This window comes from Acinonyx jubatus, chromosome D1 (assembly GCF_027475565.1).
Source record: "Acinonyx jubatus isolate Ajub_Pintada_27869175 chromosome D1, VMU_Ajub_asm_v1.0, whole genome shotgun sequence".
NCBI lineage: Eukaryota > Metazoa > Chordata > Mammalia > Carnivora > Felidae > Acinonyx > Acinonyx jubatus.
Window position 1 is genome coordinate 112,250,234 of NC_069390.1, and position 19,345 is coordinate 112,269,578.

At 43.9% G+C, this 19,345-nt stretch overlaps 1 protein-coding gene across 8 annotated transcripts in view; it reads right to left on the reverse strand.

The window, feature by feature from the left end:
• Positions 1-19,345, reverse strand: part of YAP1 (Yes1 associated transcriptional regulator) — a 111,194-nt gene that overhangs the window by 14,507 nt on the left and 77,342 nt on the right. For 2 of the 8 annotated variants that reach the window (XM_053204194.1, XM_053204195.1), the window contains exons 5-6: positions 7,203-7,390; positions 5,020-5,067 (exon numbers count right to left, since the gene is read on the reverse strand). In XM_053204194.1, coding sequence (XP_053060169.1) covers positions 5,020-5,067; positions 7,203-7,390 — 236 coding nt within the window. The remainder of the gene's footprint in view (positions 1-5,019; positions 5,068-7,202; positions 7,391-19,345) is intronic. The other 6 variants (XM_053204196.1, XM_053204197.1, XM_053204198.1 and 3 more) reach the window with 3 other exon arrangements.

Below are 19,345 nucleotides of genomic sequence, written 5' to 3' on the forward strand. Positions count from 1 at the left end.
TGTTGAAAGTTATGTCTATCTCTAAGGAGTCTTTTACTGTGAACAAATGCCTAAAATTAGAATACTAAGCTAAAAATACAAGTTTGTTAAGCTTCTTTTTTTCCCAAAGGTAGTTAGAATAAATAGTTTGACAGACTTTCAAAAACGGAGAAACAAGTTATAGGAAATTTGGCCAAAATTTAATCATGCTTCTGTATTTCAAAGGTCAAAAAGTTCTTTTAGAGCATTTGACTTTTTCTAAATGAAGCAAGTATTTTTAGCTCTTTTTCTTCTGTAATAATAAAAAAATGCGGCAGCTTTTCCCAGCGAGCTTCTAAATCTTAGCTAATGTGGCACAGACACATTGGGAGTCACAGCTATCTGCACTGTGAGTAACACGGATGGTCCCAGCTTGGTCCAAAGGGAACTTTCCGGGGTGGCTTGTGAGGGCAAACTCAAGTTGGCCCTCGTTACGTCGTGGACTTTTATGGACTTGGGGTCTCGCCAGAAGCCACTGGCCCTTTTTACGTTTCCCTCCAGTCGCTTAAATAGCAGTATCCTTCCCCACAGGGTGAAAAAGACACTTTAAGATAATATATATCTGGTAGTTAAAATATTTTTCCCCCATAAAAAATGAGTACTTTGCTTCACATCATTTAGAAAAATAAGGAGAAAGGCAGCAGAAGCAGTCATCAGTCTGGAAACATTTAGAACATTTCTGGGTTACTGAATTCTTAGGGTATCCAAGAAAAACGAAAGCACATGTCTACACAAAGTCGAAATTTGGAACAACCCAAATGTCTGTCAAAAAGTGAAAAGAGAAACATCATAGGATAGCCCTACCATGGAATAGTAGTTAGCAATAAAAAGAAAGAAGAGAGAGGTGCCTGGGTGGCTCAGTCAGTTAAGCATCCGACTCTTGGTTTTTGGCTCAGGTCATGACCTCACAGTTCATGGGAGGGAGTCCTGTGTAAGGCTCTTCGCTGACATCGCGGAACCTGTTTGGGATTCTCTCCCTCCCTCTCTCTCTGCCCCTTCCCCACTCACTCCCTCTCAAAATAAATACGTACACTTAAAAAAAAAAAGTACGGACACAACATGAGTGGATCTCAAAATAATCACAGGTGAAAAGTTATGATTCCACTTAGAGAAAATTCTATAAAATATAACGTCAACTTCAATTACTTTTTTAAATCAAGTCTGTCTTTAAGCAAGCAAGCACTGAGCTGTGTTAACAGTGCATCCACTTTAGGGTAATACATGGTGCGTGATTGAAGGCGTGTTTTTTTCAGGGTAATCAACTTGTTTAAGGAAGGTTAGTTTAGTGAACCAGAAATCCAAACTTAGAAATGGAGAGTAACTCTAAAAATATACATCTTATAACAGTTTGTGTTAGTGATAGCAGGTTACGTCCATAATTTTAAAAACAGAGGGTAAAAAAAGGCCGTTTCTTCCACTGTTCCAGAGACCTTGCCAGACCCCGCTTCCCAACCCAGCTATAAACACAGAATATTTCCTTACATTTTAAGTGACGAAAACATTCAGTCAATGATTAGAATGCTTTTGGTGTTTTAGTATGTGTGCCATTCACCAAATTATCTTTAGCTGCAGAACATTTTTTACTAAAAAACTGTACACATGGATCTGGGGCAGTTTTGAGAACTACAGTACGATAACAAAATCTGAAAGGGGTTGTCCAAAAGAGATTTGTAGTCTGGTGCTCCCAGCATTCTCCTGAGATTCAACACTTTTTCTGAAAGATCTCCAGAATTAGGTCTTCAGTAATTTGTTAATTATGGTGTCAATTCAAGTAATACACATTATTTTAACACTCTTCAAATAACAGAAACCTCAGGGCGCCTGGGTGGCTCAGTCACTGAAGAAGCATCCAGCTTCAGCTCAGGTCATGATCTCACGGGTCACGGGTTCGAGCCCCGAGTTGGGCCTTGTGCTGACAGCTCAGAGCCTGGAGCTTGTTTCTGATTCTGTGTCTACCGCTCCTTCCGACCCTCCCCTGCTCACACTCTGTCTCTTTCTCTCTCTCAACAATAAATAAACGTTAAAAAAAAAATTAAAAAAAATTATAGAGACCTTAATGAGTAACACAAATGAGATAACATGTTAGAATATGCGGGTGTGAAGTATATCAGAATTTTCAACACGCTTATTAAAAATACAATCTAAAAATTGATGAGGAAACACCTAAATGAATTTATGGTTTATTCAGTACTAGGACTTCAAAAAGAGGAGAGATAATCTTGGGCAAAGTCAACTCTGAAACAGCTTTAACAAGAAAGACAACTTGGAGAAACAAAAAGCCAAATTCTTTACCGTTCTTAAATTCTAGGAAAAAAAGACAGCCATTGTTTTCACGTGACCCTGAGCAGTGGTATTACGTTGCTCCATGTGGCTGAAACTAGGGACATCCAACCCTCTTCACCACTGCAGGCGACCAGTGTGGCGTCACGTCCTCCACACAGACACCGTGGGTCTCACCCTCGGGTGCATCTAGCACTACCCGCAAGAAATGGCAAGTACGCCAAGTCATTAGCGGCAAACTACTTACAGCTATCATTTCTATGAAGACCGAAGCAGCTATTTGCTCAGAAATAAAGCTAAGATAACTACGCACAGCTGTCTTGTTTCTATTTCCTGAATGGTCTCAAGGACTCTGACAAGGCCACGTAGAACGGGTTTTGACGTCCAGGCCTCGAAGGGGAACCGGACAGTCTCACTGGGCAAGAGGGAAGGGGGATCGCTCACGAGTGGGATCAGGGCCACCGGACGCAAGAGTGCACGCAGCCAGCGGGGCGGGAGTCAACAGGAGAAGGCAAAAGCGTCCACACTCGGGGCACAATCTTTCTCAAAATATGTCTTTCAAAAGACCCCGAAACAGAAATGGAACTGAAAACCACAGACAGCGCACACGGCACCCGACCCTCTCGGAAGGTCTCCAACTGATGGACGAGAAAGAGACGCGGCCAGAAACGTGAGCGTTACAGGCTCAGCCTCAGGAGCGGACGTGACGTTTGTAGTTGCAAAAAGTGTTTTCTGAGGATACAAATAGCTTTTCAAACACAAAAACAGTGAATAATCCAAATGAAATTAAAATTTTTAAGTGCTCTGAAGACAACTTTTTCCAAAATTCTGCAATCAAATCCTAATAAATTAAGGTGGTTATTTCCCATCTTTAACTAAGATCTACCAATCCTTTTAAAGTTATCTTACTTTTTCAGAATTCTACATTAACCTCACGCATACTGTCATCAGTTTACACGACCAGAGAACCCTGCTGTGCAGATCTGTTTAGTTAATCCTATTTGGAAAAAATGAAAGACAGCAACACTGTGAAGTTTGGTACCTTCCCACATCCCACGGCATCTGAACGTAGTATATGATCGTATGTAAAATTATAAAATAATGACACTGACTTCCTGTTGCTTGGGAACTCATCTGCCCTTAATTTCTATTAGAAAAGTAAAAGAAAACTTTGAACAGTGACTGGCACTGAACTACTGAATAACCCGTCGCCTTTCCTCCACTATTCCTTTACAGGTCCGGTTCCTCCAGACTGGAAAGGTCTTCCTGGCTTTCTTGATCATCCTGGAAACCCTGCAGGAAGCCATCCGCACTTAAGACAAGGCTCCTCTTTGTGAGCTTGTTCCTTGGCTCTATCAGGTCATCTAGAAAACACGCAAGAACACACACGCCTGCTTGACACAAACACTACCATGTTCTGTGTGTTCTGAGCTATTTCAAATTTAACCCCGTGCCAAATTTCCTAACATTTATTGACATTTCCACAACTGTCAGGGAAACACAGTGACCAAAACTCCTGTAACAAATCCTATTTCATCCTCCAGCATATCCGAGGTTGATTTTAAAACACCTCTTCCAGGTTTCTTGTTCTGGCTTAAATAAATCTCAGGCATCAGCTGGCCTTCTTTCATAAACACTCCGGAGAAAAAGCAAGGGCACGGATCTTCTCCTTTTAAAGGTCCACAACCGTGGCCTCCAGGCGCACGCGCGAGCAGCGGCTCTCGGGGCAGGATCGTGCTCCGCTGTCGAAGCAAATGTCCTGACTTACCCGCCTCACACAATCTCCTGATTCAAGAAAACATTTGTGGGATAAGGAACTGCTTTCCCTCTCACATAGTTACCTAGTCTCTGGGAGGGTGGTATCCCACGGTCAAGGTGACAACATCCAAACCAAGAGGGGCCCTGCCAAAGCCCGCTTCCGCCGCTAACGCTGACGCAGTGGCCACACGGCGCCTCCTGGTTGCTTCTGCCCACCTGAGACACAAGCCGCGTCCCCTAGGCTTCAGTCCTTCCAATCTTGTGAACCCTGAGCACAGAGGTCTATCTTCCCATGAACCAAACAAGTGCTTGCAGTGAAAGGGACACAGGGCCACAGTCCTGCCGTCCCCGTAAGATGCCTTCTCAACCAGTGCTCTCTGGGGTTCATCAGGGAGAAATGTGGATAACGTCAACAAAGAAACCCAAAACACTACCCCAGCAGACCCTCCTCTCTTCTGAGAATCGTGATCTTCTTCCTATGAAATGCCCTGCAAAAACTGTTTCTGCTAAGAGCACCATTATGACTCTTGAGATTTCTTCCAGTGGCCTAACCAGGGAAATAATCTGTGTCACCCTGTTGCTGTTCTAATGATTAATTCCTATAAATCCTAAATCATCATAAATACTATTTTAAGCTATGCGAATGAAAATCAGGCACACCTGAAGGCTGATGGGATGTGCAACTGAGACATAATACGCTTCAAATGTGGAATAAAACAAGAGTTCCATGGAATCAAAATGAGAACTAGCAGCCTCCTGGGAGGAGTGAGCGGGAAGCAGGCAGCAGAGACTTTCCGGGAGCGGCAATATGAACCTAAGTTATTTTGGGAGAAAGATGGCTCAAAAGTTATACCTGAGCTAACGTTCAGTGTGGACAGGCCCCTTGAGCACAAGGATCTCACTTTCCTAATTTAATATCTTTTTTTTCTTTTTTTCAATGCTAAAACATCAGTAAGAGCCTACCTGACATTTTGGAGAATTTGCTGAGCTGGGATTGATATTCCGCATTGCCTAAGAGTAAAAAATAAGATGGATAAAAATTACTTTGAGCCGCATGGTTTGGCTGTGTAGGCTGACTTACAAATTTCATCCAGACACATGACCACAGCACAGGATTCCCAAGCCAGCCCAGGAAGCAGCAGACCGAGGAAGACGGGAGCCGACGGAGTCACAAGAAACCAAAACCTCCCCGAGGACTCAACAGCAAGGACAGGACAGCAAGGCTTGAGGTGTCAGGACCCAAATAAAATGCGAATTGGTCAGGTAGATTGTTTGCTTCTGAGAATCAGAAGCAGGAAAAAATATATAATTTAATGTTTCAGTGATAAGAGAAACTAACAAATTCACAGGAAGCCAAAAGACTTAAGACATAATGAATTTATACTGATTGCCAAAAAACAAAACCAAAAAATCCTAACAAACAGACTATTAGTATAAGAATAGAGGATATCTGTCACTTCCACATTAAGAAAAGACAACAACACAGTCAGTAGTAAAGAAGAAACAAAGAAATTACCCATAAAGGAAGCTATGTTGGCCAGGACCCATCACCCACAGGAAGAGAGAGAGAAAGACTTGGAAAAACTCTTTGGGAGGAAGAGTTTTATAAACAGCAGCATCGCCCATCACAAAAAAAAAAAAAAAAACAAGACAATACAACAGACAAACAAAAAGCCCAGGCTGATCTACGGAATGCAACATAATGATGGACGGCCCATTTCTAGACTTTAAAAAACTCAGGACACTTTAAAATAGTTAAGATTTTGACACTGGCAATTAACTAATTGTTCTTAGTGAGATTTCTCAGTTTTGATGGTTTTCACCCCGTGTGTGAAACTGAGCCTTGTCCTTCCTTAGACCACCTAGGACCGATCAGTGATGGAGTGAAACGCTGCGTTCTTTCTTCTAACAGAGACATAATTACATCCTCGATGGTATTCCCTTGTTCCGAGGATAAAATCTAATTTAAAGGAAAATTATTTTCCCTTTCCAGTAATCTGTTGGAAAGAGACACAGTGAACTGCGTCGGCTTCCTTTCTGCACCCTCTCGAGGGCACGTAAGCGCTCCGTCCGTCACGACGGCTCCCTGACACCAGCCCTGGCACAGCCCTTGCCATCAGGACCCGCTGTGGGCGCCAAGCACGCTCGAGTTACACGACAGGTCGCGGGCAGCACGGCCTCAAGCTGAGTCTGTCTGGGACTTCCCCGGCTTAGGTTCCTTCCCCAGGGCTCCAGTTTCTCAAATCACGGTTTCCAGGAACACTGTGAGCGCACGGCCCTCAGAAGCGCCCGCACCCGGGTCGATGCGGTCACTTCCACACGTGGCACACTGCAAGCGCGAGACAAGTAGCGGATGCACGTGTTTCACGTCTGTGAACACAGAGGATGTGTCTGGAAACACAGAATGAGAAACTGGTGGTGACTGACGCCCGAGAAGAGAACTCAGGACACGGAGGAGGAGGAGGCTTTGTCTTCGCGGACCCTCGCCTCCCGCACTTTCAGAATCGCACTCCCTGTCGTGTGGACTGTCACAACAGTTGACGTAACACTTCAACAGTAAGTGACTCTAAGACCGCATCCCCGGTGTCTGAACCCTGTGGCCTCAGCTCGCCTTCCGGAACAAGGCGGGGCCCAGCGCATCCTGAGGGGACGGACCATCTGCCCTGGTGGAACACGAAGACCAGCGGCACTTTCTGAAGGGAAACTCCGGGGACAGGTCCTGACAGGTTCCCAGCCATCCAGGGGTAGGCCGCACCCGGGCCTACCAGCGCAGGGACCTTCTCAACTGGGGGCAACGTGTATTACGTTTTAAGTCAAACACCCTGGATTCAGCCACGCCGAATCCCACGTGTCCTCTGAGAAACGCCTTAGTGACCTATCACCCCTGACGGACTTCCATCTCTGGGAAAAGGGGTCTTCCGAGGGACGCGCCAGGGTCCCGAGGGCAAAACGGTCCGAGCCGCGCCGTCTACGGCTCCGCAGCCCAGGGGGGACAGGCACCCACCCGCGATGGGGGCCGGGTCGGGGAAGCAGGACGAGAACGGAGCCGGCGCGTCGTCTGCGTCACCCCAGCCGTGACAGAGTGCCGAGCCCCCCGACCCACGCGCGGGGAAGCGAAGCCCGAAAAGCGAAGGCTGGCCTCTAACCTGGGGCCTCACCTGCCGGAGCAGCTCCTGCTGCTTCAGACGCAGCCTCTCCTTCTCCATCTGCAGCTGCTGCAGCCGCATCTGCTGGTTGGAGCCGCCGCTGCCAAGGACGCCCCCCGGTGGGCTCTGCGGGGCCAGGGGCGGGGGCTGCTTCGCCGGGGCGCTCTGCCCGACCCTCTGGTTCACGGCTAAAATGAAACAAAACATCGGTCCTAAAAATCTAATCGTAAATGCAAAGGACAGGTTTTCAAAAGCATCTGGGCACAGTCAGTGTAGCAGGAAAGCCACCGACAGGATGACGGTTAGGTTAATTTACTGTTCTCGCTGTCACCCCTGCTGCCGTTACGAGATGCCAGCCAGGTGAGAGCCCGAAACAAGAAGACGCTCTCACCTGCAGCGACAGGGGCAGAAGACATGCCACGTAAAAGCAGAGCATGTCACAGGAAGCACAGGACGCATTACACGCACATTCAGAGAGGATCGAGCGCAGGCTGGGGACCTGTCTTGTCCACTGCCTCTAGAGGTGGGAGGCTGACAAAGGACTGAGCGGCAGGGATGTCTGCGGTGACCTCTGGAGTGTGAATGACGTGAGCACAGGGTTTATGACAAATATGAAGATGCAAGTCCCACAAAATGACACTCAGCATTCAGAGCAGCAAACCCCATTAAAATGATCAACCCTTAACACACAAGCAGATTTCCACGACGGGAGGCTCGCTCGTGATCGAACAAGCCCACGAGATCTGGACAGCAGAGGCTCATCTCCAGCAACACCGCTGTGTCCCCTCACACAGCCCAGGGAGACTCAGGAGCTGGTTCCTAGTTGAACCTGTAACCATGTGACAATCAGAAACGGGTGGATCCTTATTCTACTGGATTTCCCGCGGAGAGAAGTTTTATTATGTGAAAATGGGAAGGACACATCACCTTTTCGGACACGTGTAGAACTGTTCAAGGTGAGATTTTGGGTCCCTGCTTCCACTAAATCGTTAATACACACTGACCAACAAAACCTCAGGCCCAAACAACTTCACAAATGTTGAATGAGAATACCAATCTCACACCACCTTCTCCAGACAACAGCAAACAAGACACACTTCACACAGCATTCACGAGGCCAACACAATCCTGACACAAGGGCATTCGAAGAAAGGAACATTACACACCAACCTCTCTTGTGACCCTCACCATCAAAATCTGACCTAACGTACGCGGACAGCTCCTGCGACCCACTGCTGCCCCAGGCAGGTACCCAACTCCTCACGACAATTTCTCATGCATCCTCGGCTGTGCCACAGAGGCCGCCTGGTAAGTGCCAACTCTGGGAGATCTGAGTGAACTGCCCGGCATTTCGCAGCATCCACGATGCGCTAAGACCCTCGTCCCTCCAGGCGCCAGCACAGGAATGGCCTACGTATCCTCGGGGCTCTGCAGCATCTAGAACAAGGTCGGTGCTAAAAAAACTCGAGTCGAGTATTCACTGAGGCAGAAATGTAAGTAGTGAAGACAATGTATAACTCGAGCAAATTCCACCGAAGACTGGCCACCCGTGCTGTGGCACCACGTGTGTTGACACGGAGCTGAGGACATCGCAGGAAAGACCGTTACAGGCCAAACTCATGCACAACGGCCTCGTTCAGTCCGGCCTACTGGGTGGGCAGTGTGCAGTAGGTGATGAGGCTCCCGCCTTTTCTCTCCAGGCTTTCTCCAGTTCTTTTTCTAACTTCCTCACTTGAAGTCGTTTAGTTTAAATCTTTTCTTGGAGGATTTAAGTCAATAAATGTACCCTTAAGTCGTGCTTTTCCTGAGTGTCCTACATCTTCAAGTAGTATAACTCATGACTGTTCCATTCCCAATACTTGTAGTTTCTACTGAGATTTCCATCTGACTCATGAGCTATTTACTACACTGTAATGCTTCCAAACAGGTTTCAAAGTTTCCAAATAATTTCCACAGAGAGACAAGTAGAAAAAACATAGGTGACAGATCTTCACGTGCTCATCAGGCAGCATCCTAATCCACGCACATGGAGTCCCTTCTATCCTGCTGTCTCCCCGATTATTCTGAAGCAAACATCATAGCCTTGCATCCAGACGTAATCTCAGTACCTACCATTCGGGGTGTTTACTTGGATTCTTTGATCTTATAAGCATTTTCTCTTATGCTGAAAAACCTGGTTCTAACAACATCAATAGGTATTGCCCTCCCCAGACTGTTAAACTTATGCCCAACAAAATGATTATTACAAGTTTCTAATTTGTCACTGTTGACTCAAAACATTCATTAGGTACATACGGTCACATCACTGTGGGTTAGTTACCTAAGAGTCCCTCTCCCTGTCACATGGCCACCAACTCAATTTACGGATTCACTTGTGACACTGTGCTCTCGAACTGGAGAAACCTGCCTTACTTCCCCCACCCTGACCAGCTCACAGCCAACAGTCACCAGTGTTTGCAAAATCGACGCAACCACACGCACACTTCTTAGACACAGGGCAGCATGTACGCTAAGGCTACTTTTCTACTGGTCTCCACTTTGCCTTTTTTGTTATTTCCTCACCAACAACATATCCTTGGGACCACTCCAAAGCAGGATATAGGGGTTTTCTCTCACTTTCTTTTTAAAATAGCTTATTAGTATCCCGTTCAACCAATTTCCTGTTAAGTTTTCACTATCCTAGAATAAGCTCATACACACATTATTTTGTCTCTTTGTTACTCTATCTTGGGGTGGAGCCCTAGTTGGGAGAGGTGGCTGACTTCATGTTAAAAATGAGTACTTTTGCCAAGTCTCCCTGCTTCTTCCCTCCCACACCGGGGTTGTACCTGGCTATATCCCTACCAGTGATGTAGGACAGTCCTTTTTCCCCATGAAATCCTTGCCAAACTTTTGGACTTCTGCCAATCTGAAAAGTGAGAAATGGCTGGTCAATGTCATTTTACTTTGCTACGTTTTATTTCAAAAGTTTGATCCATCTCCCTATTTTAAAGGGCCATTTGCATTTTTCATGCCAATTGTGTCTGTACCTTTTCCAAGAGACTTGCTAGTCTTTCTTTACGTTCTCTATTTTAGATAATCTTTATATACGAGGGGGAGACAGCTGTGGTCACATATATGTTACAAATAATCTCCCTCAGTTTACCATCTCTCTTTTTAGTTTGCTTTTTCCATATAATTGTATTTTTTAAGCAGTCAAATTTATCAGTCTTTTTGAAATTTGGGCTATGTTTTCCCCACTCCCTGATGACAAAGCAATTCATCAACTTTTTAATCCAAAAGCTATTCACTTTCTTTTTATGTATTTATTTGGCAATTCAATCCACTCCACTTGGAATTTATCCTGGAATATGGAGTGAATAAATCTGATTTTATATTTTCATGCCTATTTGCCCAACACCACCCACATAAAGTATATCCTTCCCCCAAAGACGTCTTTTATCAGACTAAATTGCCACATTACGTTGCTTCTGGACTTTCTATTCATTAATCTTATCCCAGATGCCACAATTTTAATCCCAACATTAATGATATGTGTTAATGGCTGGTAGGGCAAACCATATACATTTTTCGAAGCTGACTTTTTTTATTGGGACTATTTTTTTTTTTTTTTAACACATTCATTTATTTTTGAGAAGGGGGGTAGGGGAAGAGAGCGAGGGAGACACAGAATCTGACGCAGGCTCCAGGCTCTGAGCTGTCAGCACAGAGCCTGAGGCGGGGCTTGAACTCACAAGCCCCGAGATCATGACCTGAGCTGAAGTCGGACGCTAAACCTAGTGGATGCTAAACCTAGTGCGCTGAACCTAGTGAGCCTAGGCGCCCCATAGGAATCTAATTTAACTGCACTGTAGTTAAAAGAACAGGGTCTGTGTACGGATTGCTGAGATTTGTACTTGATGCGTGGTGAGTCCTCGCTCTTGGACTAGGCCAGGCCCACAGCTGTCCTGTCTCCCTTGTCCATAACACTCTGAGCTCCTGACATCCTCAGGACCCGAGGCCCCTAAACCTGCCTGCCCTTGCTCACTGTATTATGTGGGTTTTACCTTCTGACCCACAGAGATTATTTTCCGCAATTTATGACCCTAGTCATGTCTTTCTGGTGATCTCTTTTTAGTATTTTGTCTGGCAGAGCAGAGATGGGACGTCAAAACAGGACCTGCTGCTCCATGCTGTTCAAAGCCGGATTAGTTGTCTTACACTGCCCAACAAAAATCATATTTATTTATGATCTGTCTTTAGAAAGAATAAATGGCTTAAAGTTTCATAATCACGGTTGTAGTTTAGTATTTTGTAGGGGAATGGATACAAAAAAATAAGCCCCAAATTTTAAGTGCTAAGATCTGCCACAATCTGTATTGTGATTTCCATTTAAATCATAGGCTATTCAGGACACCGTTATGCTTCCAAACACGTTTAAGTCTGGAATCAACAATCTCATTTAATACAGCTGCTTACATCTACTTGTCACCAACAGGTATTGTCACAATACCAAACACATTGCCTTTGTAGTCAAACCAACCCCACAACTCAGTCATTCCTCTAATCCTCAGCTTCTTCAACTGTGTCTGGGGATACTGTATGTCCCTTTCGGAGACACTGTGGAGATTAATCTATGCAGAGCACACACTCTGGCCCTGGGGACAAGAGGTGCTCCATAAATGCTACCTTGTTCCTTCCCTGGGGCACTTCTTCCTAAACTTTAAGATTCCTAGTCCTACAGATAATTATGCTGCCCTCTGCCTTCTCCCACTTAACTAGGCCACTCCCGGGGTTTGTCAGTACACTACAATTCAGAGATAGGAATATTTATCTTTCCAGTAAGATCTAAACGGAAAAAAATGGGTAGTGGAGTCTTAACTCAACCCTGAGACATCCTTCTCCTTTAGTGAAAGACACCCCTGGCATTCCAGCACAATACTCAGTACTCGATATATTTCCCCTCAGAAATGTTCTATACATTTGCTATTTCAGTGTGGAGGAGTTGAGGGGATGATCTGAGAACCTATCACATGCAGTGAACACCTCATAAAGTGCAACTTAGAACAAACAGCTATTGGGGAAAATATGTTTTTGGTTCCAAGCAATTAAATAATTTAAACAAGAAACCTCTACGAAATAGCCCATTAATAACTTGACTGATTGCAAAACTGACTCTCGAGCTATACACTTACATATTTCATCTAGTAAGAAGCATCTGAAAATTCAGCTTTCCCCACTGGATTTTTTATTAAGAAATACAACATTTAACAAATTAATATAAATATGTACTGTTGTGAAAATGGACAATAACAAATTGCTTGAAAATAAAGAGGGAAGGATCCTGTGCTTCCCTTCAGTTTTCCAGAATTAAATACTGTTAGTGGTGATCATCAAGGACAGTGAGGGCTGCTGAAGGCTCCTGAATTGGTTGGTAGGCTCTTTTTCAGATCTAAGCTTATTTAACTATTCAAAACCCACATAAAAGGAGAAACAGGAGAGCAAAAGATGAAGGAAAAAACAACTCTGCAGAACTGAACAGAAGTTTGCACAAAACTAGCAACAGATATGGTCTCTCTGGCTGACAGTGGTGAGGACTTAATTGTGTCTGCCCAAACGCTGTTACCTGTGGATACAAACAGTGCTACAAGCTTTCCCTATGAAGAGCGTATTTCAGTGACCAACTCAAACAACCCCGTGATCTACGGAAGCTGCAATGATTCCCTCCAGAAGCATCCTGCTCTTTACCTTCTCAGTATCTCACGCATTTCAACAAAGCAGGGCAGCGCACCCACAGGGGCCTGGCAGAGACCTCACAAGCAGGGGAAAAACAAAACAGGCTTTGTTTCCCAGGAAAAGGGGGCAGGGCGGCTAAAAAAAAAACCAAAAAAACAAAAAACAGAACAGCAGTGCGAAGTTCTTCTCTCTGTGATCAACTACTGAAATCCCAAGGTCTCCTCCACTTTTAATAACATTTCTAGAAGGTAAGGAGAAAAAAAAAGTCCTTAAAAAATATGACAGGATTTTAAAAAAATATTCTGTATTTTAAAATTCAGAGTCTGTGCAGCTTAGACTATGAAATAGTAACTGTTTCAAGTTTCACTTAACAAATCAGTCCTGTCAGCTTTATGATAGCAAGCTATGGTCTCAGCAATTACTGAAAAGACACCACCTTCTCAACACACAGGAGGCCAAGCCCCCGGCGGGTCTCTTCCCAGACTTCATCTTCAGGACCTGCATTTTCAAATTTCAGAATGTTTTTAAGACTTCATAACTGCTAACCTCAATCTTGAAATATTACAAAGTATTACAGAACGGACAATCAACCATAAACTTTGGGAAAATACATTCAGTCCTAGTGATGCCTTCATTAAGCATAAATTTAAAATTGGAACCAGTGTCTGAACTTTTAAAACGTTAACTTACACCCAGTCCCTCATGACTCAAGAAGGTACGTGTTACTTTGTCTAATATTTTACCAAGTCTCAGACACTGCATGCCTACATATTAGTTTGTTCTTAACATTTAAAAACAAATTTTAGGTTTTGCACATATCTACAAGGATACTCAAGACTATAAAATAATAGACTTGTTAAAAGAAATGAATGCTCTTGATTAAGCTATGTACTGAAATGGCAGTGCTGTGCCAGGAATGATTTCTTAAAAAGTAAGCTTTACTGGGGTGCCTGGATGCCTCAGTCGGTAGAGCGACCAACTCTTGACCTTGGGATTATGGGTTCCAGCCCCATGTTGGGTGTAGAGATTACTTAAAAATAAAATCTTGGGGGCCTGGGTGGCTCAGTCGGTTAAGTGTCTGACTTGGTTTTGGCTCAAGTCAGGATCTCACAGTTCCCGAGCTTGAGTCTCATGTAGGGCTCTGGGCCGACAGCTCCAAGCCGGCTTGGGAATGACCCTCTCCCTCTCTCTCTGCCCCTCCCCTGCTCATGCTGTCTCTCTCTCAAAAATAAGTAGACTTAAAAAAAAAATAAAATCTTAAAAAATAAGTTTTACTGACCTATGTCACCCTTTTAACAGTTTGTATAGATTCACAGAATTGTGTAGCCATCACCAATTTCAGAACATTTTCATCCCCTGAAAGAGAGTGGGTATCCTCAGCACTACACTTCCTGTGCCCCCAACTCCGGGAGACGGTGACAGATTTCCGTCTGTAGATGTGCTGATCCTGGACAGAACAGAGTAAAACAGTACGTGGCCTCTGGGACTGGCGGGTTCCACCGTGCACGTGTTCAAGGTTCAACCATCTTTGCAGCGTGTACCAGCGTGTAGCAGCATCTCCTGTCTTTTGGCTGCCGAGTAACATTCCACCATGCGGATGTAGCACCCTTTTCATCCGTTCATCAACTGTCGGGCACCTGTGTCATTTCCACTTCTCGGCTGCTGTGAAGGACACTGCTGAGTACTCGTGTTCAGATGTCTGTGCAGATGCACGGTTTCCACTCCTTCTGCATAAACACCTAGGAAAGGACCTGCGAGGCCCTAGTGCGACTGTGTGTCCAACTCAAGGATCTGCCAACAACGTTTTCCAAAACGGCTATATCAGTTTTCAGTCCCCTCAGCACCCAGTGAGGGTTCCAACTGCTCCATATTCCGGTCAACTCTTGCACAGTCTGTCCTTGATTTTAGCAGTCTGACCGGCTACCAGCCGGCATCTCACTGTGGTTTTTTTAGGTGACAGCAGCTCACCTCCTCCAGACCCCGGCTCCAGGCCCCAGCTCAGGGCTTGGCTGCAGGCTCTGAGCCCCAGGGCCCAGGTCTCATCACAGGCAGGGGGTGGGGAGTCCCTCATCCCTCAGTCCCTCCCTCTCACACTCTGTACTTTGCTCCTTTCCCAAACATCAACCCACAGGCCTCCAAAACTGGGTTTAAGACTTTAAATCTCTAAACTGTTTAAAAAATACTGACAACAAACCATTATTTAGGTCAATTCAACTTCTTTCAAACATCTATCAAGAGACTGGCATGAAAGGGGCTCCTGGGTGGCTCAGTCGGTTAAACGTTTGACTTCAGCTTGCGTCGTGATCTCACGGTTCCGGTTCGTGAGTTGAGCCTTGCACTGGGCTCTGTGCCGACAGCTCGAAGCCTGGAGCCTGCTTCGGATTCTGCATCTGCCCCTCTCACTCTCTGCCCCTCCCCCGCTGAAGCTCTCTCTCTAGCTCTCAAAAAATGAGTAAACATTAAAAGGAAAACATTTTTTTTATAAAGATTTTAAGTTTTAAAAATTCCACATGGATAACTCCCGTAAAAAAAAAGATGTTTCTTCACTATGTGATTGCATATGTAAACCACCATCAAATACAAACTACATGCAAACTCACTAACACACGTGTGCTCACCGTTGGTGAGACTGCTTTTATCATCATGGATCAAGTTTTTGGGCACCATCCTCCTGAATGTAACATTAAAAAGCAAAAACCAAACATGATAAAACAAACCACATGTACACAAATAAACAGCAAAACTCCGGTACTGAAATTATTTTGATATTCTATAATCTTCGGCGTTAAAACACTCATTTCAAAAAACAGATATTCATTTCACTAAGTGCTTACTTAAGTTAAAAAAAAGCATAAAATAAGGGTAATAATTGCTAACAATCTCGAACTGTGTTTTAAGTCAGACTTCACTATGTACACAGCCTGGGATATTACTTCACATCAGCTTCCATCAGGCTTTTGCCTTTTCTATCAGAGCAGCTTTACAGGAGTTCTCCATTTTAGAAACAAAGCATACCAAAGATGCACCATCTTTAAGGCAGCCAAGCTGAACCCTGCTAATGTAAGCATTTTTAAACTCCTCTGCATCCAGAGACTGAGTGAGGACCAAACTGTTCGACGCAGAACGCCCGCCCCCCCCCCCCCCAATCAGGTCTGTTTCCTGGGCATACGCACCACGGGATCAGGCTCGTCTTTAGGTTAAGGGCTAAAGATTTCTCTGTCTCCTCTTCAAAAGTACTTCCCAGCTGTGACCGGAGGGCCAAGCGCTAAACTGAGATGATGCAATAAAAAGTCCAGAAGTGTCTCTGAAACCTCATGGGCTCGAGTCTGTAAGGCTGCTGGGGAGTAGCCTTAAGCAAGGGTCCAAAACAGTCACTGAAGAACCCACAATCTAGCATCCTTTATTAAATTTTAATTAAGCGCCAGAAATAATTCTCAAAAAGCATCCAGTATAATCTCATCACATGTAAGTCAAGAGAAGTCAGGTACTCTTCCGAGTGAGTTGGGTTATTCTGTGGTACCAGAAAAGCTCAGATCTCGATTCCCAATTGAGCAGGTAACATCTTCTGCATCAGAGCTCACCTGAACTCAGCACATTACGGAATAACCACTACACAGTAAGCGGGAGGCTAGCTACCTTCTGTCCTTCTGTGGATGTGAAAACAGGATGTTTGGAAGGCATACAAAAGTTGAGACACACCCTAATTATCTTTCTCAGTGGAACACGCACACATAAAAAAAGACTACCTTGCGTGTTACATTTAAAGAGTCAGTAGTAAAATGGTGTCCAGAGAAGGGGAGCGACCTGGTTGAGATCCCAGAACTCTTAGTGCACGAAAAAAAAAAAAAATGGACAAGCCACAGTAGGACAGAGAATGCTTCTGGGATTGAACTGTATCCACAAATCTGACGGGAAGTAAATTTCTAGGTAATGAAGGGACACATACTTTCTGGTCATTGGAACTTTCCTTAAATAGAACCAACTGCTAAGCTCCTACTCTAGGGAAAGGTCAAAACTGAGGCTGGAAGACAGGCTCTTAAGGACATGATAGAGGTGGCATGATAATCCATCCGGACGGCTTCACACACCGCTGCCATCAGGCCATCTCTTCTGTAACTGGAAACCTCCGAGTAATTTCCTCAAGGTGAGTCACAATAGAAATGCATTAACCATTGTCACCTTCTTCCCTCTGAAATGTCCACGTATCAGTGTTGATGAATTAGGGCTGTTCCTAAAACAGTAACTGCATGAAATCTAAATTTCAAAACACTTCTAGGTCTGAAAAGATCAAGTTCAGATTCCAGTTCTGTCACAGAACTATAGAACCTTGGACAGGTCACAGTTTCCCTACGTCTCAGAGGAACGCCTATTTTGAGCAATTCTTCGTATGTCTTCCCCCATTATTTTTTTTTAAGCACGTATGTGTTGGTGTGGGGAGTCAACAGCGACTGAGTGGCACTGGTGAGTGAGGGCCAGGGATGCTGAGCGCCCCCAGCCCCAGAATACCGCTTTTCACCGCCCAGCTACATCTTGACAAATGCAGGTTAGAGGCATTATAAATTTCTTTCCAGGGCCAAATTTTGGGAGGTTTATCCCTTAAACTTTTTTCATTAGCAACAGTTCTTCTTACCTAAAATACAATGAATTATCTTTTTCCCTCTCTCCTAAGGAGTGAATAATGCAGTCTACAACCCAGTAGGTACAATTTGGGATCACCAGGAAAGATTTAAAAGAGTGTAAGGAAAAAAACTACTTCAACGCATGATTATCCAGACACTTGTTTTAGTAAAATTCAAATGGTTAGATGTTGACATTCTATCCACCCAAGACTCCATTCACGGAGATACAGTTCAGTGTCCACGGCCTTCAGTGCATTTTCCTGTGTCCACTAGAGCAGACTTAGGTATTCAGTTGGTCATTAGGTACATTTTCATCAAAAGTAAAGTACCACTTCACTTATTACAACAGCTATCGAGAATATTTGGTGTTAAAAAGAAAAGGTTAATGTATATCTAAAAAGTTAAAATTTTTAATAAACCCCTCATTATTGATGCAAAGATTTAACCTTGATTAAGAAATATGTGCTTGGGGCGCCTCGGTGGCTCAGTTGGTTAAGCGTCCGACTTCGGCTCAGGTCATGATCTCGTGGCTTGTGAGTTCAAGCCCCATGTCCGGCTCTGTGCTGACAGCTCAGAGCCTGGAGCCTGCTTCAGATTCTCTGTCTCCCTCTCTCTCTGCCCCTTCCCTGCTCATGCTCTGTCTCTCTCAGTCTCAAAAATAAATAAAACATTAAAATAAAATAAAATAAATAAAAAAGAAATACGTGCTTAACTTTGGCTATGAGTCTTAATAAATTATCTATTCTTCCTTTTTTCATTTTAGTTATCTTTATTTTAGGAAATTCCCTCTCTCTCTCTCTCTCTCTCACACACACACACACACACACACACACACACACACACACGCACACCAAGTTTTGGGAAACTGAAACAAAGAACCAAAATCAACATCTGGGTTTTAATTACCTTTGACATTTCTGTGCACGGAATTTCTATGCACAGAACGGTTAGGAATTAAAGACTATTCTGTTTTTGCCACACCAGATTGTTCATTACATCGTTTAAGACTCAAAAGATGTATTTTTTAGCCCAAATCTCTAGTTCCAATGTTCCATTTACACCAAACATGTTTTTTTCCAGTGGTACCATCAGCACCTATTTCCAGAAACACAAATTGCTAACATTATTTAATATGTCCTTTTATATAAACAGTAAGGACAGTAACATTACACAAAAGATGAGTCCCCTGATTATTAGTGTTTTGGAGATCTTTCATTCTAAAAAGAAATGATATTTTTGTGTGTTTTCATTAGGGTTTTTACCAGACACTATTCATAGGACTATTACATAACAAGGAAATGTTTAAAACTTGAGACTCTTCATGTTTACAATACATTTACATATTTAAAATCTCCAGGAAAGAGTCATTATATGAAGTAATGTAACAGCCTACATAATATTCAGGCACCAATTCCTAATTGGATTAATTCAAAATTCCTGACAGGAATCCTTAAAAACAAACAAAACCCCTTCTTTTCTCAAAGCCAGTAAGTATCAGGGAATCCTTATGGTCAGTGATGTCACTTCATGATTTGTTACAAATTACTAGTAAATTCTCTAAAATAACGTAAATGTCAAAAATGTATAGTTTTTAAATGTTAAAGAAAATCGGATGAAAGAAAAGCAATCCACAAATTACTCTTTAATTTCCTAAAGTCATATGGATAATTTATTAACTTTCTGCAGGAAGGAGGACGGACACAGGATTCTAAAATGTAAGAGGCTGGTGTCTGAAGAAGGGAAGGGATGTCAAGCTCACACAGCTTACACAGAGGTGGATCCTTCTATTCCACAACGTCACAAGAGAAG